The sequence below is a fragment of the Achroia grisella genome, unplaced genomic scaffold (assembly GCF_030625045.1).
Source record: "Achroia grisella isolate CSIRO2021 unplaced genomic scaffold, CSIRO_AGI_Agris_v1 utg540, whole genome shotgun sequence".
Classification (NCBI taxonomy): Eukaryota; Metazoa; Arthropoda; class Insecta; order Lepidoptera; family Pyralidae; genus Achroia; species Achroia grisella.
Window position 1 is genome coordinate 3523325 of NW_026712925.1, and position 22826 is coordinate 3546150.

Below are 22826 nucleotides of genomic sequence, written 5' to 3' on the forward strand. Positions count from 1 at the left end.
GACCTCCACGCGGTTCCACTTGGAAACCATCGTGATAAGATACTGGTGAATTTGTCACGATGTGCTAATTGACCTGACCTCATGTTCATCTTATCACTCTTCACTGGTGCCCCGCCAGCCAGAAAACAAGAACTACGCAACTCCATGGACAAATGAGTTATGAAATTAAAATGTTGTGTGTAAGTATAGAAATAGTACGAGACTCCTGTCTACCTGTTCGTAAGAGACATGCCATGAACATACATGCCAAGATAAAACTAAATATGTGGCTATAACTATAACCAATATTAGGATGGTATTGTTTTATCACCAGACCTAACAACCTACCTACTTCCATTCGACTATGGTTTCCAGAAGGTAACACGTGAAGATCGACCTGATATGGTAAAGGTAGTCATAATTTCATTAGTTCCTATTTACTGATAATCTGCTTCCTTCCTACGATCGATACAATCGAATCGAACATAGTATATGTTTGTTATACAAATATTTTTTGCGCCCAGAAATACAGCAATAAAATTAATAATGCATATATTTTCTGATAAATATGTCATAATGGACTAAGTGTTCGACCTCATGATCATATCAATCTCTATTGGTACCTCACCAGCGTAATTTGCGCGTGTACCATGCCATTATCGCCCATTTAAAAAATCGTAGACAATGTAGTATTTAAAAGTGTGTGTGTAGCAAAGAATATACTACGCAAGAGTGTGGTGGTGTGTAGATTCGTAAGTGATATTAGTGTTATGATTGATCCCCCCGAGGTAAACTTCGCTTATTTTAAGACTTATTGCAAATATGTAAGGATTAAAGTCGTATGGCAAAATAATTTACGTATGGAATGTGGAGCCCTCTGGTAAGGAGTAGAATACTAAACTTGCCATTAAAAATAATATAGGACTGTATCTGACGGACTTGGGTCTTTTACATTTTGGGTGCAGGTTGGAATCTCGGGGCGAGCCTCTTTGTTCCGGTATATTGTCCGAAGACTGAGAGAGAAATCTCCTCACCCTCTAAGTACAGCACTTATAAGTACTCCCGCACGTTTATAAGTGCGTATCCCCCATTTAAGGAGATATGGGCAACAGAGGCGAGAGGAAAAGTAATTGGAAAAATTAATATTGGTTATTGTTACTACACTGGCAACTGTTTCCTTAACAGATCTCTTTTTTGATCTGTGGTTTTCTATTTTTTGTCATTCTAGGACTGTCAAATTGTGGTTATCTCCCTAAATTTGGGGAACAAGTTTTAATGGAAAACAGAGGAATTAAAATTGGGTATTGCTGGTGGTTCTGGGCCCGGTCAAGCTTAAAGGAGTCAAGTAAAGACTAGTTACGGCCAACAACATTAGAATAGGTCGAAATAAATGAGAGCGGGTTTGTCAAAAGTTTGCAGGCTAAATTGAGTAAGAACAGTTATGAAACGGGCATTTATTTTTACAATTTAGGTAGCTACCTCTATATATATTTTTTATATTCCTTAAAATGACTCAACTTTTCGGAATACCTAAATAGATTTTACAATAAAATTATACACATATTATTATTCAATGTTGAAATAATACTTTTTAAATTAATAAACAAGAAAGAAGAAACTGTTTAGAGATTCTATTAGTGACAGACGTTCAAAATATTGTTGGTTTTTGTGTGGAGTGTGAACTTGTCCAAATTTCGTTGGCAACACTGTTATTGCAAAATTTAGGGGAAATACCAGGCAGTAATCTGACAACACTGTTTGCATCGATTTTAAATTTCAGTTTGTGATCCATCCATTCAATTAGTATTGTCATTTTGGATTGATTTGATATGACTTAGTAGTGCTTTTAATAGAAAAAATGGATGGGATATCTGCATACAGTTACTTTTTGAGGGCACATTTGCCTCAATTAATGCTATCCAATGTTCCTGAACATTTTTGGGAAACGTTGTCGAAAAAGATTACTGATAATATCTTTGATTGCGGTTTGACTTTTCAATTATTAGAATTAGATTATGAAGATTCTGATTTTATGCCCTATGATCCTTTTTGGAGCGTAGTGCCAATATGTGACATTAAACGTTCAGATCCCAATCATATATATTTAATAGATCATGCTTGGACGTTTAAAGCAAACCGCATTAAAAATAACCTAAGGAGCATACCGGCTTTGTTGGATAGAATGTGCGCTCTCATGAAAGTGGTTAGTGGGAGTATTGAAGAAAAAATTGATAAGGTATCTCGTGGACTGTGGAGATATGCACATACTTATGCTGTTATTGGTGATCAGTTTTCTCCTGAGCAAAGGGTGCCAGTGTGGTATGTATTAGATGAACTGGGCTGTGGAATAACACATTCTGATAACCCAAACTTCAGAACCGTACCTTTTATTTATGTGCCCACACAAGTGACATATACAATCATCTTTCCAATTCGAGATGTAAAAGAGGGTGATGCCATCACAAGGAATTTTGTTGAAGGAAATTATCCCCATTACCGACAAAGAGATGCAATGCTTATACCATGGAAACATTATGACTATTTTGATGAAGACTTTACTCAGCAAGAACCAGAGTCAGATTATTTCCTAGAAGGTCATGTATATGAAGATTTACCTGATTTGGAAATATTGGACATTAGGCAAAATATTCCTAATAGGCTAAAAGTGTTCTCTCAATACAGTTTTATAAATGATCATTTAACATCACCACATTTCGAAATAGTTTACAATGAAAATCAAGCTGACATTATGTGGTATACAGAGCACTATAAAACCTTCAATGACCTTAGTATCAATTCACCAAATACATTCATTAACCAATTTCCTTATGAATATATTATAACTGTCAAAGACTTGTTGCCAATTGTGGCCAGAAGATGTTCAAGTGACTGTAAAAATCCAAATGATCCCTTTGAATCTAATCCTGCTTGGCTTCCAATAACATTTAATTTAAAGACTGAACTTTGTAAACTTGTATCATATTATGTACAAAGGAAAAAGGCTGGGTTGGACAACCTTTGGATTTGCAAGCCTTATAATCTTGCTCGAAGTTTAGACACCTATATCACAGATGATTTACAATTCATGTGCCGTTTGCCGGCTAGTGGACCTAAAATTGCACAAAAGTACATAGAGGACCCTGTTCTTTTTGATAGACCAGATGTTGGTCTGGTAAAGTTTGATATACGATATGTTATATTATTGAAGGGTGTTAATCCTACTGAAGTTTATATTTATAATAATTTCTTCCTTAGATTTTCAAATAAACCATTTGGTTTAGATAATCTGGAGGATTTTGAACAACATTTCACTGTAATGAATTATTTAGATGGAGTACCATTGTATAGAGTGCTTTGTGATGAATTTAAGGAGGCATGGGCCAGACAGTATGCCAATTATAATTGGTCTGAAGTTGAAAAATCAATCACTGAAATGTTTTCACAGTTATTCATAGCAGCCACTAGTAAAGAACCACCTTGTGGTATTGCTAAGAGTCCTCAATCTAGAGCTTTATATGCAGCAGATTTAATGTTAAGTTGGAACAAAAAAAATGGTGATACCACTATACAACCAAAGTTATTAGAAATTAATTGGATGCCTGATTGTCAGCGTGCCTGTGAATACTATCCTGATTTCTATAATGATATTTTCTCTGTGTTATTTTTGAATAGAGATGTTGGTTCATGTACAAAGATCTTGTAAAATGTAGGTAACCACAGTAATCATTAATATAATCAATATTTATGTCACAATTTGATTAAGACTGTAATCATGTTAAGACTGTCTTATTATTGTACTAGGATTTTTGGAAATCCAATTTTTATCCAAAGAAGTATTATTAAAAATATTTGATATATAAGTTGGACAAGTCTCTTTATATACTGGTGACCAGTCTTAGCTTGTAGTTTATACTTTACAATAACTTGTAATGTATTACTTTAAATTATAAGGACTATTAATATAATATTTATGAAATGCTTAAAGCAACTAACATTTTTTATAATATTACTATTGTGTACTACTGTATCGAGGGACTTTCAAGTACCTAACATATATGTAAACATTATTTATAAGATAAAACGGGTATAACAATCATTAAAATATCGACATATCCCATTGTGCCTTTTTTTGTAAACTTAAGACATTTCCACCATACTATGATTTTGCATGATAATCCTAGTCTTGATTGTTCCTAATAATTATCATCATATTTTAGACATTCCTTCAATTTTCACAAACATTCCCTAAAAAGGCTGTTGATAAATTAAAACTGCATGAAAATCCCATTAGTAGTTTTGAGATTATTGTGAACATAGAGGCTGAAGAAGACTCTCAGGTAATATGTAGTAGAGATGTTACGAATATTCAGCTTCTATTCTGTTTTCGACCGATTATCAAATCACAACAATATCAAATACTATTACACACCATAGATAGGTGTGTTATAGAATATAAATTACATTTCTAGTGTGGCGAATTTGTTTAATTACTTAATAGATTTATATATCGACCATTATTTAATCAATATTGCAATATGGGTGTAGGTTCAATAACAGTCTGAATTTGATTACTGATTGAGAAAGTCGTAATGCTTTCAGTAGCGGTAGTCAGATTTCCAAACTGAATATTTTTTGTTTCACGCATATTAAGGGGAGCGAAGTTAAACAAAATAATATAAATCCATTAATTAAATTAAACAAATACGCCACATCTGAAATGTGCCTACTTAGCGTTGCTGAATCTTTAGTAGTTGTACAATAATATGTAATATGAAGTGATTGTGTTTCAAAAGACTAGGAATATATTATTAATAAGATTTAAAGAAATTTTAAATTAATATATTCATTTATAGTACATGTAATAGCTTTACATTATCACTTTACAAATTGCTTCATTTTATAAATATTGTTATTAAGATTATTACATACATTAGTTTTTCTGCAATATCATTCGATCGTCATCCTGAATATATCCAAATGGGTTTTCTTCACTGACTTCCCTATGACTGAGCAACAATAGGATCACTACAATGGCTATTACTGCAAATAGTAAAATCCAATAGCGCCGGTAGATTCCACCCGCTCTTCTCACACGTGATGAAGGAAGTGTGTTTCTGAAACAATGTTAACAAAATTAATATTTACAAATACTATCAATTACCAAATAATTTAAAAAAGGTAAATAAAAGCTTTGGTGATCTCAGGTAAAAAAAGTGCGACCACAGACCAGCAATTAGATTGCCTTAATCATGATACTCTCGACCTGATTGCTTTTTGTTTATTATGCTATTGGTTTAGCAATGCAATGAAATGTGCCGATTGGAGTTCAATAAACTCATGGGTAACCATGTGTTTTTGTTTTTAATGGTGCAGGACTCCATTAAAAACAAAAATACAATATTTATTAGGAATGTTACCACTATTACAATAGGATTTTTTTAATGTAATTGGATTGGTATAGAGGCTGATGGCTCACCAGACAGTAAGAAGAACCATCACCTATATACATAAATAACAGCATTAGATACATCATGTTATCTTGTGATGTATGCTACACTCTTTCATGTGTGGCCATTCAGTAAGGCTAAAATGTTATTCCTCTTATTTAGTAATTTCACTGCCTTGTCTCACTCTTTAACCAAACAGCAAAGCAAGCTGCTTGACAGTTGATAAGGTACGCTTGCAGACTAATACATCAATATTAATTTCACAAATTTGTAATAATCTAATCACTTACTTCCACCAACGGCTGATCCATGCAAATGTAGATTTTTGTTTATACTTGTTTTCATCATGATCAAAGTTTGCTATTTGTTTCGAATTTTCTAATAATTTTGAAGATTTTCGTGAAGCCTGTCCTCCTGGAAGACAATTTTTATTTTATTAATTACACTCTCTTATTATGGATTTATTAAAAGTACCACACTGTTAGACACACACATTGTAGATATATGTACCTTGTAAGCTATCAGTCCTCTTTAGTGATGTGTTGTCATAGATATTGATGGAATCATCAGGCATTTGAACAATGGAATGTGGTGTGCCATTAGCTGCTCGACTAGTGGACTCATCATCACTAGCCCCTACTGGCGTCCCTCTTTGACTGTCTACTGTACTTGAATAATATTGACCTTGATCTGGAGACAAGCTACGTCGCCCTGCTGCACCTTTTAAATCTTGGTCCTCAGACAACTGAAAATCAAATAGTAAATACAAGATTGGGAAACATTTTAAGAATTTTCTATTTGAAGGATTATTTAGTTTTGTTAGTAAGTTTAGTTTAATATTAACTTAATTTGATACACTTATATACATTTTTTTTATAATAATTTCTTTTAGTTTCTATTTAATGTAATAGGAAGGGAACCCTACATGATGTAAAATGGTAACTATTACCTATATACATGAACCACACTATAGACATCTACAACATATGTCATAGCTATTTATTATAAATATGATATAAACCTTCAATTAACATTATTTTTCTTGAACAAGTGTGATAAAACCAATGTATGCTAAATATGTGACATTATAATGGTTGGTCTAAATACAACAGAAAACAGTGGTAGGAATGTAATGATATTCAATATCTACTTTAATAATTACTTTATTGAATTAAAATAACATAAAATGTAATACATACCAATGGTAACCCAAGACCAGCACGAGCCCAATTGACTCCAGCTAGTTTTTCTCTCAACACATCTGCAACCGGTGATACAAGGTTGGAGGGTGGGAATACAGGTGTGGCACAAGAAGGGCACTGGTAACCTGCAGGGGCTGTTGTTTCTGGTAAGGCACGGTAACGAGACTCTGCACATGCCCAATGAAAAACATCTGGGGAAGAAGAAATGATCAGACTTAGATTTCTTATTACAACAATGTTTCTGTAAGAAAATATTACATTCAGTAACAACAGGTTTTAATTTGAAGAAGTTTATTGATTTATATAAATTAATTTGACCATACATATATCATATTACATGGTGTTAGAAGACAAAATACTAATATACATATTCTCTACTAGCAACCTTTGGTGTGAACAGTAATTCAGGTGGTACTTAATAGAATAAGTGAATATAAAAATTATTAAATGAATCTGTTTTCAGAGTAATAATATGGTAGTTTCTAATGTGCATGCGGCTACTCTGGAAACGGAGAACTTCCTTTGGAGTGCCTTCTGCACTAGTCACCTTTTCTGTTATAAAAGCCTGCCGCATTGACAGCATTAAATTTTCTCCCAAATAAAATACTTATGACATTCTTGTTCATGCTGTATAAAACTGATGAAAACAAACACACTAAACACATTTGTTACATAAACCATACTTACGATAACAAGTGAGCCGAATACACTCTCCTTCACTTAGATTCTTCGTGCAGATTTCACAAATAGGATTGTAATCACTGTCTCGCAACCATTGTAAATAAGATTGGACGATACACTAGAATTGAGAGAAAACTTTATAATTCCGTTACAATATGTTACCATCTATAACTTAAGAGTTATTGACTTACTTTTGGGTGGTTCGTAACCATACAATATTCACAAACATTGACTCCATGTTCAAAACAAAATTGATTAGTTACTCTCCGTTTTGGGCATTTGCAAAGACCCATTTTGTACTTTTATACTACAGTACCTCTCTTAATCATATAAAACTATGTAACATTATTTGAATCGAATATTATGAATTGAATTTCAAGACAAACAAGAAATACAACTAAATAAACGTCGGCCACGTAAATGACAATGAATAAGAAGAGAGCAGAGCACTGCAAGTGTCAAGTCTATCAATGTCATCCTGGCATGCCTGACATTAACTTTGGTATTAGTCAATCCAATGTATAAAAAAACGACCGATTGCCATAGAAGAACTAGAAGAAAACAATCTATCAAAATTATGGTATAGGCATCCATTATTTTCAGACAAAATTGGAGATAACAGGCGTTAACATCAAACTACCAGAATATTATAACAATGTATTAATTTAAATTTAAATAAGATAATTATAATCTATTTGTTATTACGCACAAAAATATTATTGTACGATTATTATTTGTTGTAAAAGATATAAAAACATAGGGCGAACCAAAGGTGGAATGTTAGAGTTTTAGCTATAACTAGCTATTCGCCCCGGCTTCGCATGGGTGTACATGTATCATATATATATAAACCTTCCTCATGAATCACTCTATCTATTAAAAACCGCTTCAAAATTCGTTGCGCAGATTCAAAGATTTAAATGCTTAAATCTGCATACGTAAGGACGGACAGACAGCGACAGCGACTTTATTTTATACTATGTAATGATAATGATAAAAGGGTGCATTATTAAAATTTTGTGAATGATGTAGTTACCGTATTATTAAAATATATTTTTCAGAACGATCTGTAAAAGGGGAAACATGTGTAATATCTGTGTAATGGGCGAGCTGCGTTATACAAGGATTTTGCTTTTACTTAATTTTTACTAATTTTTCAATTGACGAGCCATTAGTTTTTAATTTTTGTGGCTAAACAACAGCCGATAATGAAAAATGAAAACTACCTAGTTTGTGTAGATTTTCATTCTCTACAACATTTACTTAAAACATTTTTTCATATTTTTTACTGTTAACGAGTTATTTTGAATACAAAAACATTTTTCAACCCTTTTTTTAAATTTTTTCATCCTTTTCTCGTCAACTCAAATCAAACTTTATTTTTAAATAATATTATTCATGTATTTTCGGACTTTTTTTTATATATGCGCTAAAATTGAAATTTTACTGGACTATACAATGTACGGTAATTTTTGAAGAAATGCCATATTTTAACAAGTTAACAATGACATTAGAATTTTGACAACTTTGACTTGAGAAGCAGACATTGAGTGAAACAGTTCAAATAGTATAAGAATGTTATTATAAATTAGAAGAATAAATTTATTTATTTAATTGGTTTGAATGTTTATTTTTGATAGTCCAGAAGAATAAAATATTCGTTTCAAAACGATGGCTTCGAAACTGTTAGCTATAAGAAATATAGGATATAAACCCTTGTCCTTGCTAGTTAAGCAAATTCCTATTCAACCTGTACCATATAACCTAAAGTTATTGAGCACTACTCCAGTGGTTTCTGTTAATTTTTTCAATAAATGTAAGTATTAACCTATTTTTTTAGTATAATCGGAATTTACTCATTGCAATAATTATACTCCTTTCCTTTTTTTGAAAATTGAATGTAAAAAATTCATGGTTCTATTTGTGACTAATGTATTATTTATTAACTTGATAGCCGGCACATAATATTTTCATATTCTTTCCCTTTATAGTACCAGCAGATAAGTTATGGAAATCGGTGACCTCAGTAAGTAATGCAGGTGCGAAAAAAGGTCGTGGTAAAGGTGCTGGGCGTATTAGAATACGCGATCTGAACAGAGGTCAGATTATTGGTGTGGGAAAAATTAATATGTTATGGCCAGGCCTGTCAGCACCTGTTATCAGAGGTAGAGAATTACTGAAGCAGCAAAGACTACCTGATGATCCAGAAAGGTTAGATCCTGTATTCTTCAGAAAATATTTTGTGTATTCACTTTGTAAATTGGTTTTAATAATAATAGATGGTTATAATTACAATTACTAAAATGATATGTAACAATAACAATTAAGGATATCAAATAATAGAGATATTTTAGAAAAATTGTATTTAAAATTCAATTCATATCTTTATGATTACTAAATAAGTAATTTAAGATTTTCTACAGAGATAAATCCAGCATGCAATATACACAATAATGTGCAGCTGGTAGTATTCAATACATGTTATTTTTTAGGATTGAGAAACTAATTAAGCTTAGAGACTCTATGACCAAGTTTCGACGTTTGAAGCTTAGTCCTATTGAAAGAGGATGGTCTGGATCACGAATGCCAGGCCGTAGTATTGGACCTCCAGATCCAGTGGGAGAAGGTAACATTGTGCTCAAAGACATAAAAAATATCTTACTTGGAATTAAAATCAATGAATTATAAAAAAAAATATTTATAACACATGAATACATTACTAATTATATACAACATGGTAATTTTTAGATAAGTAGTTAGTAAACCCTCAATATCCTTGGTGATCTAACAGTTTACCACATTGTTTTACTTCTGATGGTCATGGGTTGGATAAAAATATACTCTCGAATAGAAATATTTGTGCTATCCAAAGATGATAGTACCAATGTTTATAGTTTATTTATAGTATGTTTTTATTGGTCTATGTTATTATGTATGTATTTACAAAAATAATGTATTAAAGTAGTACTATTAGTTGTCTAAAACACATAACACAAGCCTTGCATAACTTGGGACTAGATGGAGATGTGTGAATTGTCTTGGGTTATTATTATTATAAACTCATCAGATAGATGAAAATATACAAATTCAGGCACTTCTGTCACCATGTATTTCAACTGCAAAGTAGCATGCTTCATAAATTGTGTTACAGATAATGGATTATGCCAAGAAAATTACAAGGTAGCAAGGTAGCAAGCATGACACTTTAGGCCCCTGGAATGAATGATGAAATCATATTTATGGTCTTGTTTATGTATATAGGTGACAGTTGCTCCCATAATAAAATTGAGTAATGAAGAAAATAAAATGAAGCAGAATAAATATGTTTTTATCATTCTTTAATACTGTGACATTTTTGTATTGCAGATGAATTTACTGGGTTTGATACAAAAGTTCTACAGCTCAGGTCTCTGCTAATCATGAAGGGAAGTTTGGGCCGTACTAGAAACTATCAGGCCATGGTAAGGTTCTCATTATATACCAACTAGATAGATAGAAGACATATGGAACATATTTTAAATTGTTAGGATGTATTTTATATAGTTAATTGATTTCATATTGTGAGTAAACATATAAGAGTACAATAAATATATGTAGAGTAATAATTGAGCATTGCAATATAAAAAAAAAACCATTACGACTAATCCTGTGTCCTTTATATTAAAATGTAACATTTTAGGTAGTCACTGGGAATGGGCAAGGTCTTGCTGGTTTTGGATTTGGAAGAGCTAAAGAAGCACCTGCCGCATTAAGAAAAGCCAAGAACAGAGCTGGACAAAAATTAATGCATTTTGAAATCTATAATGGCAATACAGGTAATAATTCTGCTCTAAACACAACATAAATTCTGATTGGGCCAGATTGCACAGCATTCATACATAAAACTGAATAGCTTTCCAAAGTCAGAAGTTACAAGTTTACCTATAAACCATATACATATATTTCATTGAGTAGTTAATTTAGTTTAACCAGACGGCCATTTTCAAAAGGTGCTGATTATGCAAAAAACATCCAGAACAATCTAAGGGGCCAAAATTGCGTCAGAAGTAATTTTGTCATTCTTAGTATGTGCGAGTAGGCATTATTGTATTCAAAGTAATTTATACTAAAGGAATTAATATATTAAAAAATATTTTTATCGGTTTTGCTACCGAAATAGATTAAGTTTGTCCTTAATTACTAACAAATAATAATAATTTATTAGCTTCTTTATGAGGTGCACCTTTACCTGATCAATTTAGTAAGAAAGTTCAATATATTGAATATTCAGATTTCCAATTGATCGGTGAAAATGATTGTTTTATGTGTATTCTGCCTGGCTTTAGCTTTCTGCAACCTTTATACCTAACCTTACATAACTTGTTTCTGTTTTAGTTTTCCATGATTTCTATACTGCATTTGGGAGAACAAAGATATTCGTACAAATGAAAAATGAAGGATATGGTTTGAACTGTCATAGAGCTATTAGAGAAATATGTCGAGCTATTGGTATTAAGGACTTGAGGGCTAAAGTTGAGGGATCGAACAATCTACAACATATTGTAAAGGCTTTTTTCATTGGATTGTTACAACAGGTAAGTGACACCTTATTTTTATATTAAAAAAAAGAGACCTACTTTGTGGGATTGAGTATAGGTTATGTGGTTGCATGATGATGAAAAAGAAAAAAGACGCAAATATAATATACTAGTGCTTATCTGGTTACGCATGGAATTTAAATTAAATTACACAATAAGTTAACCTTAAAATTTCATTAAGAAGGTCTATTCAGACGTAAGATAGTAGATAATAAATAGACTGATAAACTTTTACATTTATAATAGTAGTTTAAATAAGTATGTATAATAATACTTTTACAGAGAACGCATCAACAGCTGGCTGAAGAGAAAAAGCTTCATCTAGTAGAGTATAGAGCAGAGAATGAACGTTACCCAAAAGTGGTTGCCAGCCCAAGTGAGGTGAGAACCAAGGAACAGATACCACAAACAGAAACATTAGACTTTAATCAATATGTAATGAATGACAAAGTCATACTAAGGAAAAAGAAATTCCCTCGTTTCTACGAGACTATGCCACATTATGACATTTACCTGAAGAAATATGAAAGGTATAGAAACCACGAGAAAATTCGACTAAATCTCAAAATGGAATATGGTGAAATTAAGAGTTTTCTAACTGATAAGTATCCTGAAGAAAAAACACAAGATGCATAATTGTAATTATTTAGAATAGCGTAGTTGTAAATAAACATTATAGAAATTACACAGTTTTATTCTATATGGCTCTAGGTAGGTTGTTTCTAGTTTTATATTTAATTAGTCTCTTATAATACCTTGGCGTAAAAAATGTCTACCCATGAAAACAAAAGCCACCCTTCTCTTTAGATAGGGTTAAAGAGAAAGTAGTTTTAATTGCGATAATTGTAAGAGGCCCAATTTATGTTGATGAGGCTTAATTATCCATTAAACTTTTTTTTAATATGTGAGTATAGATTGGTGCACCTGCCTGCATTAATTGTTACAATATATGGTTGCTGGTCACCACAGAAAACTGAGAAGGGTATAAAGATAGGTTAAGGTATTGTGGCGAACTCATCAGGGATTACGGGTACAAATTTAAAATTAATTGATTTGACTTATCACTTTAACCGAGACAGGTTTTTATGTAGAATAAAGTAAAACATTGAGTTTGAATGATTTATTAATAGTTATTGATTCAAATATCAAAAAGGACTAATTTTCTTACTCCAGTTCCAGGAAAGACACAAATAATGGAATAGTTTCTTACTAATCTAGTAATATTTGAAAATAAAACACACAGAATAAAATGTATTTCACGTAAACAAAATAACCTTACTGTCAGTTATTATAGAAATAAAACATATAATTACCACAACTCTCTTACTACCTTCAAACAAGTCATTATTTGGTATAATAGAAAAGGAAAAATATATTTCAATAATTTTTACATTCATGTCATGGCACCCGAGTCATACCAAAATTTAAAAATATTTACATCATTATTACAGACTTAATAAGCCACTAAATGCTCTAAAATGCCAGACTGCTATTTAAATTAAGCACCACAGTCTTGTGTTGGAAAGCATTTTAGCCTGCGTGGCGTTACTGTCATCGTATACAATAAAGAAATTAAACTATACAATGCAAGCCTCCATAGAATTTGAGTATTATTGTTGAAGTATAGACAAGTTGTACAGTAGTTTTTATTGCTGGATTTCATGTCTAAAAATATAAAAATGACTTCTATGGCTTTTCATATGAATTCTAAAGTTGGTCATAGGTTTTTATCTTTAGCCTTTAACGACTCTCCACGGTTAGAATTTAAAACTGTATACCTTTATATACTGTTTTAAACTTAACGCGGTCATTATTTATACGTACAATTAGTAAAAATCACGGGTACACGGGTAAACTGTCAGTTTCATCATGGTGGTTGAAACACTGCCGAAATATCGGGAACTCAGCAAATAAATATAAAACGTGGTAAGATCCCGTGATTTTTACTAATTATATGTATACCTTTAGTAATATAATATTTAGGCATATCATTGTAAAATACCAGGTTCTACAATTAATAGGCGACGTTACCATTCTTATTGTAATTGGCTTTCTTCTGACTCTTATTTGTTCATATTTACGATGACAGTAACATGTTCCGTGTAACGTAAGTTGTGATCAACGGTAAAACCCGTACAGACAACATAGTGGCTGTATATAGTAGATATTGTAGCATGCATTGTATTATATATAATAATATGCTTATGTCGTCGTTATGTGTATAAATATATATTCCTTTTAGACCTGAGTGATGTGTTCCCAAACCAGTCAAAAAGAGATTTTCAAACGATTAGGTGATATAGTAATCACACGTATGCCTGGGCGATAGTTTTAGATAACCAAACTGTAATTAATAAAAAATACTCAGGTCTGAAACTGATTAGAATCTACTACGAAGGAGAATATTACCTTAAAACGCAATGAAGTAAACATAAAATATATAAATGTTCGTAATGTGTGAGATAAATAAAAGATAAGAATTTTCATTCTAAGAAAAGAACAACCATGTGCACACGGACTGAAATCGCTGGATCACAACTTACGTGCCAGGAAAAAAACACTATTATAGTGAATACACTAACCGAAAAACATTTTTTACACTATACTATATCACTATTAAATTAGTTACAAACATACAAGTTAATACCAGCATTGAATTATAAAAAATTGACATACAATATTGTAAGTAATATAAATACAAAAATTTGTAATATTTGACATATATAACAAAATAATTTTGTAATTCTTTTGCTAAATATATAATATTATCGCTGTAATGTTTGTAACTTTGTTTCTATAACTATACATCACATATAACCACTGTTCTACGTGGCTTTAAATAATTTTCAATAAAATTTTATATAATATCCATTATGACATTTAGCCGCCCTTTCCAAGAGTGCCTTACACCACATGCTAACTAAACAAGAGGAATATTTTTTTAATTCGACACATAGTTTTTGCGTGGATTGTAACACTTCTTGATGATTAGTGGTAGCTCATTAATAAGATTTATTACGAGATAATTAAGATTCATTTTTGTTCACAACAATAATGGTAAAGCATTCAGATACGAGTATAAAAGTATTTTTTATAAAAGTAATTTATATATTCTATCACTTCTATTAGAACCTTCACCGTTATAGCAAATAGATGATTGAGAGTTCATCGCACATACGCCGTAAAATAACGATAGAAGTTTAGTCGGTTCCATCTTCTGAAACAATAAAAAATAGTAAGTCACAGTGATGAAGCAATAGCAAAAAATAAATAATAAATTAGTAGTAGCGGTTTGCCTCATTTCCGATGGCCGCTAGTTCGATTCCTCGGATAATAAAGTAATAACAGTGGAATTCAGAAGTATGATTATGTGTATTTCTGCGTGTTTTCTATTTATACTATGTATGTATTACAGAAATATTTACATATTTACATCAGTTGCTTAGTATCCATAACACAACCTATGCTTAACTTGGGACTAAATGGCAGTGTTGGAATTGTTCCGGACTATGAATATATTATATCGCAAAATAAAAATAATTTAATTCATTATTTATTAGGGCTCAGGTTGAGACTTTGGGTTTTAGCCCCTTTATAGGAAATTAAAAGAAAAATAGAAATGATTTAGGATTAGCGTTGCGAGCACCTCGCTAACTCTGTGTAGAGTACACCAATAAAGAAGCGATCATTCTGTGAAGCGTGTACGACTAAAGAAGAAGAGAATTTAGGGTATTAGGACAACATACAATTAACTTAATTTAGAAACAATTACGACTAAAAAGAGAATTTAGCGTATTGGGACAACATATATGTAATTAACCTAACCTAGGCACTAGTGGTACATTAAAGTTTGTATTAGTGGGGTACCTCGTGCGCGTGGGGGGCGGCGCCACTTGTCGGCGAGGTCTCTGCGCTGGTGCGGCGCGAGGTGGGCGCGCACGCCGCCCAGCACGTCAGCCGCGCCCGCGGCCGCCAGCGCGAGCGGCGCCACCGCGCAGCCCGGCAGGTGCCGCAGCACGCCCGCGCCCGACGAGCTGCGCGCCGCCAGAGCCATCGTCTCCGCCGTCTCCGCGAACCCCTACCGCACCGCGCAACGAACACACACAACAACCTGATGAGTAACTAAATAAGAGTAAGCCGTGCGAATGGGGTAGGAAATATATAGATAGGGAAGGATATCAGAGGTACAGAAAGGACTAGCGCTTCTATTCCTTCCTGATATAGTTTACTATTTAAGAGTTAGTCCGAGCGGTACTAACTCTTATTTAGTTACTCAATCAACTATATATTTATTATTTTGACTCCAATGAACTCGTGCTACTTGATGCGTTTGTATTTCATCAATAAATCACATATTCATACAATAAAGGCACGCGCAATTGCGTATGAATGAGTGAAACAAAAAAAAACCGTCAGCATAATTGCCTGCATGGGCTTTCTTGCCCTAGCCGTATCCTTTGCAATCTATCAAAATAAACATTATGTCATTTCAGTATTCATTTTGTTCTAACTGAATGTTTTGAATATTGAAATACATATAATTTTAATTCAATGAGATGGGAGAACTCCCATTTTGGTTCCAAAGTACTTTTTAAAAGATTAAGTCAGCTTCTATGAAAATATAATGACTGAATTTAAATTACCTCCTTGACAGTCTGATAAGCGGTTGCAACGCCTTCCCGTATATCGGCTGGGTGTCGTGATGGATCCTGTTGCCTACGTCGGCGCCGTTGACGACGGTTATATGCGTCTTGTAGTTGCAGAGTAGGGCCCGGCGTTAACATATCGAAAGCAGTCTCTGCTGTAGCCTGTTTAAAAAAAAGTAAACGTATTAGACAACGTCATCTGTAGTCTATTTGGGATCTCAGAGACAATCAATTGACATTACTCATGTTGCCAGCATTTTGCAATTCTTATATAGCGTTGTTGCACTATCGAAATCTTCTCAACCTTCCCTCACGCCCTGCGTTAGAAATTAGCTAATACTCCCACTCTGAGGTTGAGCCCTCGCATTAATGTGGGGGCACGGCGCGATAAGGAACCTAGTAGCTTAAGTAGTTAATATGTGAGTGCCATACTAGGTCGACTAAAATAAAAAATAAATTAAAATAATACCTCAAGTATGGTACTACCACTTAAGATAGGATAAGTTAATTGTAATATATATATATTTTTTAGGTTATATTTTAGAATTTACGTTAGTTTTAGAATTCCGCTCCAAGTGGCTGGCAACTCAGTTACCCGTGGGTTGTTGCCTCGACAGTCAATGCCAGAGGCCCTAACCTTCACCCCCTAGGCGGGCGCAGAAGACCAATGTCACTTATTTACCGAATTTTATAATTATTCAGCCATAACTCGTGGGTATTTATTTAAAACGCTATTCAGAATGTATGAGGTGCAGCAGGTACGTGTATGTACCGCAGCAGGTACTTATATGTACCGCAGCAGGTACTTATATGTACTGCCGTAGGTACCTGTATGAGCTGCAGCAGGCGCGTGGTGATGTCGAGAGCGGCGACCGCAGTCCGCGCCGTGAAGGAGGCCGCGCCGCGTCGCAGGCCGTGCACGAGGCGCCCGTCGCGCCTCCACTGCTCCACCGGCAGCCACACCAGGTCGCGGATGCCAGTCACTGTTCCCGTATAAATGTCCATACTTTAATATTTACGTCGCTTCAGTATACGACGTCCCGACTTCACACGAGCGGGTGTACAATAAAAGTAATTAATTTTTAATTTCACTGTTACGATATCTGAGGCTATTAAAATTATGTGTGTATATAAAATAGAATATAAAAAAAGAAAGGAAAGGAAAAAGAAACATAGATACGATTTTGGTTTGTGATTTTTTCTAATATATTTATGTCAGTTTTATTTTCAACATAAAACCAGCAGTTTTTCTACCTACAATACACAGACATTTTTTGATAGATCTAGGTCGCTAAATCCAACAAGAATGCAGTTGTGCTTAGCGACCTATGGACAACATTCTGCGACAAAAATGCGTCAGGTACCAGCAATTTATTCTATCTATATAAAGCCGATAAATATATTAATAAATAAATAAGCATTATTTCGTGGCCTTAATAGGAATGGATTTCGAGCATCATGTTGTCAGCCTGTACTCACATAGTTGTAGTAGCGAGTGCATAGGTCCGATCCCGCTGAGCAGACCGGGTAACTGGTGAGCCTTGATATCCGTCAGCCATTCATGTAATGCCCACTGGACTAACTTCTCCAGGCCCAGTAGTCCAAGCCTGCATTAATTTAGAACACACAGATGAAAACTGTGGCTACTTTTATGGGAATTTCGAATAGTAGCAATAGGTGACTTATTCTCCTATAATATCTAAATAGTTCTAAATTGGTTTAATACTAATCTTCAAATATCAATTAAGTCTCGTATTATAAATCATTGCTTTATTAACAGATAAAAAATTATACATATATAATCTGAAACAGTGCCGTCATTCCGTTGTTATGTCATTGACATTGTGAATATTGTATATATGACGTGTATATTGAATAAAAATGCATTTCCAGTATTTGTCATAACCAATATCTATTCATAATTTAAAAGGTTAATTATTTCAGATGGACACTGGTTGAAAAATATCATTCGTTTTTTGTATATACAAATACCTGTAGTCGAGCCTTTTGAGTGTGAGTTCTGAGCAGTTAAGTTGCCCAAGTCCCATAAGCAAGCCGGCGACTGGCCCGGCCGACAGGTCCACTCGCTTGCCCACATAATCCAATCGCACTGGTACCTCAGGTGAAAACACCACCCGTCTGTCAATAAATTGGGAGCTCATAAACAATATTATAACGATAAATATCACGTTTATATAATATTTCTCATTTATTAATTGTAATAGTAAATAATGGTCAAAAAAGTTTAAAACAATATTTAATTAGCCAAAGTTATATAAAATCCTTACCAAGATTCAAGATTCTTTATTTTCAAAACATGCGTGATTACATAAGGAGATGATATACATATAGTAGGTAGGTAGGTAGGTATCTATATAAAACTAATAAAACATTTCGTCAAATTTATCATCCAAAAAATTCGATATATAATATTATATATATTCGATAGATAATAATATTTGTCAATCAACAACCTCTTTAATTTAAGATCCAGTAAATTCATTGAAGAATGTGATTTATACATAAATTCCTTTTAGGAGTGAGAACATTTTTTGATGAAGAAAAACTCGCGTCAACGTTATGTTTTGAAAGCAATAAGAAAGTATCTTTCACTTTTAGAATACGACAGACAAATTGTTTAATGGTTAACGTTATTTATTGAATTTAATTTAACATTAAGATGCCAAATACCTTCCAATTAATTTAAAACTGTAATTAAATTCACCAAGCACAGAGTATTGCACAAATTCACATAGTTTATAGCACAGTTCACAGTATTTACATTATGTACCTCCTTACATAAGATAAAACAATCGTACCTGAAATATATTGGTGAGTCATCAACCGGCTCTGTGTCAACGGGCAGTTTGGGTACGGGCTTTTCTTGACTGATGCCGAGGCGGTGGAAATCTTCTTCGAGTTGAATTAGATTGTCGGCGACCAGTCGCTCCGCTTCGTACGTCTCCATTAACGGTTCTTCATTGCGTATCACTATAAAATTAATAGTTCTATTCATTTATATATAACTAGCTGATCCCGCGACATAGTCCGCGTGGAATTATATTTTATTTTTCTAAAATAAAAGTAGCCTAAGTTACTCCTTATTACATCAGCTACCTGCCAAAAAAAGTCCCGTCAAAATCGGCCCAGAAATTTCAGAGATTAGTTGCAACAAACAGATCGACAGACAGACAGACAGACAAAAATAGTAAAAAATATTATTTTGGTGTATGTACCGTATTTATAGTCATATGCATGTAGTTTATTATATATTACGGTTATTTCAATATTACAAACAGACACTCCAATTTTCGGAATTCGGATTCGGAATTTACGAAAGTTGAGTCTTTAGACTACCGTGGCCGCAGTTTATTGTTGTAGATACAATTCCAATTACGTTTTGCAGAGTAACTTTCATTTTTATAAAAACATAACACGTATAATAAGCATATTATAGCTGTTGACCTGTGTTGTCCTTAATTCTAGGGTTATTTTTTTATTTAAGACAGAAAAAATACTAACGCTTATTGTTACAATGGGGTATTGTATATTTTTTAATATGAGAGCACACTTAATAATACCGCAATTCAGACAACTTCTTCTAATTCCATGGTAAGCTTATTTTATGGGTATTAGACAACTGATATAAATACTTAGATTTAAAAAAAAAAATACGTATATAATATACATAGTAAACACCCAGACCGATACAAACAATCATACTCATGAATACACATGTTTGTATCGTGCGAGGAATTGAACCGACAACCACTGTAAAGCAGTGTACTAAACCGCTAGACCACCGAGCAGTCCGTAATGGCATAGGAAGAGAGTAAAGGACTGAAGTTCACGGTGTCTGCTATAGGCTTGCTGTAAACTAGTGAATGTAGTAATCCATGAGTGACCAACCAGCTTCATTGAGGGAGAGTGAATCCGCGTCGCCGAGCGAGGTGGGCGTGGGCGGCGGGTCCCGCAGGTGGCTGGCGATGCTCATCACGGGCGGTCGGTGTGTGGGCGTCGTCTGCCGCGAGCCCTCCGCTACCGTCGCAGACAGTACGCCGCCAATATCCTCATCTGGATGAGAACACGCTCTAATGTTATAATACAACATACAATGAGATAAATTTAAAGAATGGTTGGTCTATTTCCATTCTTTTACCTATCAGCAAGTTATATAGCTCGTATTCCACATGGATAGGAGTGGGGGGGCGGAATGGGATAAATTCCTGGTGAATTCAACACGATGGGTTAACTGACCTGACCTCATGGTCATTTTATCAGCCTCCGCTGGTGCCGCGTCAGCGTAAGCCGTTATAGCGTAGACGGGTGCACTATTCCATAATCATCCATTATGAAATATATATATTCTGTACATATAAACAAGGTCGCCTCTGCTGAGATTGTATGTATATTTGCGATAATCTGAAAAAGTACTGAACGGATTTTCATACAGTTTTCTCCGTCAACCGAGTAATTTTCTTGAAGTTTCATATAAATTAATTGGAACACTATCGCGAAGCCGGCACTGGTTGCTTGTATAATATAAATAATATAACAGACAGAAAAAAACATCTTCAAAAGTAAGTGATTGCTGTAATCGTTTGATCTAGACTTTAAAAAAAAACTTATATAACGAGTTTGTTATTAATATTAAAATACTGTTTTATAAGATACCCACTTACCACCGGATTCGTCGGTGCCTAATTTAGAGAAGTACCCAACCAGAAAAGCTAGCGTATCTTGATCTAGGTTAAACCTGAGCGGCAACAGCGACACCTTGAGACAGCACTCCTGCGCAGACAGGGCCGGCTCCGGTCGGAGATGTACCGCTTTTACTATTAACTGCGGATACAATTAATTAATATTAATATCCTTCCATTATAACGTACAATGTACGACGGGGTTCTTATTTAGCGACTTGCGCTAGAGTGGAAAGATGGAGCCCGAGCTACTGCGGTTACTGTCCCAAACTAAGTAACAGCAACTCTCAATTGCAAGTCCTGTACAATGTAGATCTGTAAATCCAAGGTTGAATATAGAAAGACATTTGATATACTTTAAAAGAAATTGTTGTTGAGCCAACAATTTCTTTTAAAGTATATCAAATGTATCTAAGGCACTCAAAAACTAAATTACTTCTTATAATATTATTAAGGTGTAATGAATATACATACCATATGTGCATTTTTCCTCTCCGGTTCATCCTTTAGTTTGTATTGACTGAGCAGTTTGTTGATATGGCTGCACTCGAGTCTGTCCAGTATTTCTATTTTGCTAATGGCCAGTGTCTGCCGCGACGCGTGGATACCTCCCGTTGGATATATCTCGTGTTGGAACTTCACCTAGTAAATTTTATTTAAGTCGTACAGTACTCAATACTTCATTGATATTTTGGTTGTAAAGCATTAATTAATATAGAAAAATATTGAAATAGATTATTACGTAAATAATTACTTTATTGCTAAGAAGTCTATCTATATCCGTAATTATTTTTTATTACGTACAAATAGTTTAACATGCAGTATGCGTTTAAAATTTACGTTAAAAACTAATCCTACTTTGTCAAAGTGACATCACTGGTAATTCGTAACTATTTTAAAACTACCTTTGTTGATAATAATTGTGACAGGGTACTACAGTATTTAAACAAATATTAATAGAGTCGATTTTACCTTGGTGAGGCATAATTTGACACACGTAGAGAGGTCTCGGCCTGGTCCCCCACGCGTCTTCAGCTCTGTTCGGTTGGATCGCGCTGTCCGAACATGTGTTCGAACACGCTCGGTGCCCGTCGTCCAACTTATGCCTGTCGTGTTGGCCGCTGCACTTGATGTCCGTATACTGTCGTACGGCTCGTATTCTTTGTTGCGCCTATGCAAAATTAATGTTTTACCTATTGTACTGACCATTTTTACGAAACATCGCTGTTTAATCGAAATACATCGACGGTTCTAAATCATGTTAAATATCAACATCATCACATGTATCGATGCTAATACTCGAATAATAGATAAAAAACAAAAACAAAAAATTGAATAGATGCAAAAAGCATTGGTTATACAAAACGCAAAATCATACGAGTAGGACTTGAACATCAAAAAAACATCATTCCGATTTCATACGCATAATGATATGAAATCAGATAGGCTAAGGGGAAACATAGATGTTTGCCGGCATCTATGTTTATCATATATCAATGCTCATATGTCGATAAAAATTTTTTTTGCCACGCACAACCACACCGTAGAATCACCTTACAGCAATGGTATTTCAGAAACTATATAAGATAGGCAA

General features: G+C 33.8%; 4 protein-coding genes across 6 annotated transcripts in view; 2 read left to right on the forward strand and 2 right to left on the reverse strand.

Moving 5' to 3' along the window:
• The first annotated feature begins 1548 nt into the window (after positions 1-1548).
• LOC131847660 (tubulin--tyrosine ligase-like protein 12) lies at positions 1549-4096 on the forward strand. The gene has a single exon (XM_059197280.1). It carries the CDS (start codon positions 1838-1840, stop codon positions 3680-3682), a length of 1845 nt encoding a protein of 614 aa, XP_059053263.1. The 5' UTR covers positions 1549-1837; the 3' UTR covers positions 3683-4096.
• A 730-nt stretch (positions 4097-4826) lies between these two features.
• On the reverse strand, positions 4827-7751 carry LOC131847703 (zinc finger protein-like 1 homolog). The gene is made up of 6 exons (XM_059197338.1): positions 7501-7751; positions 7316-7427; positions 6626-6819; positions 5937-6171; positions 5717-5840; positions 4827-5093 (listed from the first exon to the last, which is right to left on the reverse strand). Exons 1-6 carry the CDS (start codon positions 7600-7602, stop codon positions 4910-4912), a joined length of 951 nt encoding a protein of 316 aa, XP_059053321.1. The 5' UTR covers positions 7603-7751; the 3' UTR covers positions 4827-4909.
• A 1092-nt stretch (positions 7752-8843) lies between these two features.
• LOC131847582 (small ribosomal subunit protein uS5m) lies at positions 8844-12571 on the forward strand. Its single transcript, XM_059197176.1, has 7 exons — positions 8844-9125; positions 9301-9520; positions 9802-9935; positions 10676-10770; positions 10989-11124; positions 11684-11883; positions 12169-12571. The coding sequence occupies exons 1-7, from the start codon at positions 8981-8983 to the stop codon at positions 12520-12522; spliced, it is 1284 nt and encodes a 427-aa protein (XP_059053159.1). The 5' UTR covers positions 8844-8980; the 3' UTR covers positions 12523-12571.
• Positions 12572-14601: 2030 nt separating this feature from the next.
• The window catches only part of LOC131847619 (autophagy-related protein 2 homolog A), a 31948-nt gene continuing 23723 nt past the window's right edge, over positions 14602-22826 (reverse strand). For 2 of the 3 annotated variants that reach the window (XM_059197227.1, XM_059197225.1), the window contains exons 28-38: positions 22205-22403; positions 21707-21874; positions 21215-21374; positions 20442-20606; positions 19352-19523; positions 18525-18671; positions 18012-18139; positions 17361-17515; positions 16530-16694; positions 15754-15964; positions 14602-15103 (exon numbers count right to left, since the gene is read on the reverse strand). In XM_059197227.1, coding sequence (XP_059053210.1) covers positions 15087-15103; positions 15754-15964; positions 16530-16694; positions 17361-17515; positions 18012-18139; positions 18525-18671; positions 19352-19523; positions 20442-20606; positions 21215-21374; positions 21707-21874; positions 22205-22403 — 1687 coding nt within the window. In that variant the 3' untranslated portion in view covers positions 14602-15086. The remainder of the gene's footprint in view (positions 15104-15753; positions 15965-16529; positions 16695-17360; positions 17516-18011; positions 18140-18524; positions 18672-19351; positions 19524-20441; positions 20607-21214; positions 21375-21706; positions 21875-22204; positions 22404-22826) is intronic. The other variant, XM_059197226.1, reaches the window with a different exon arrangement.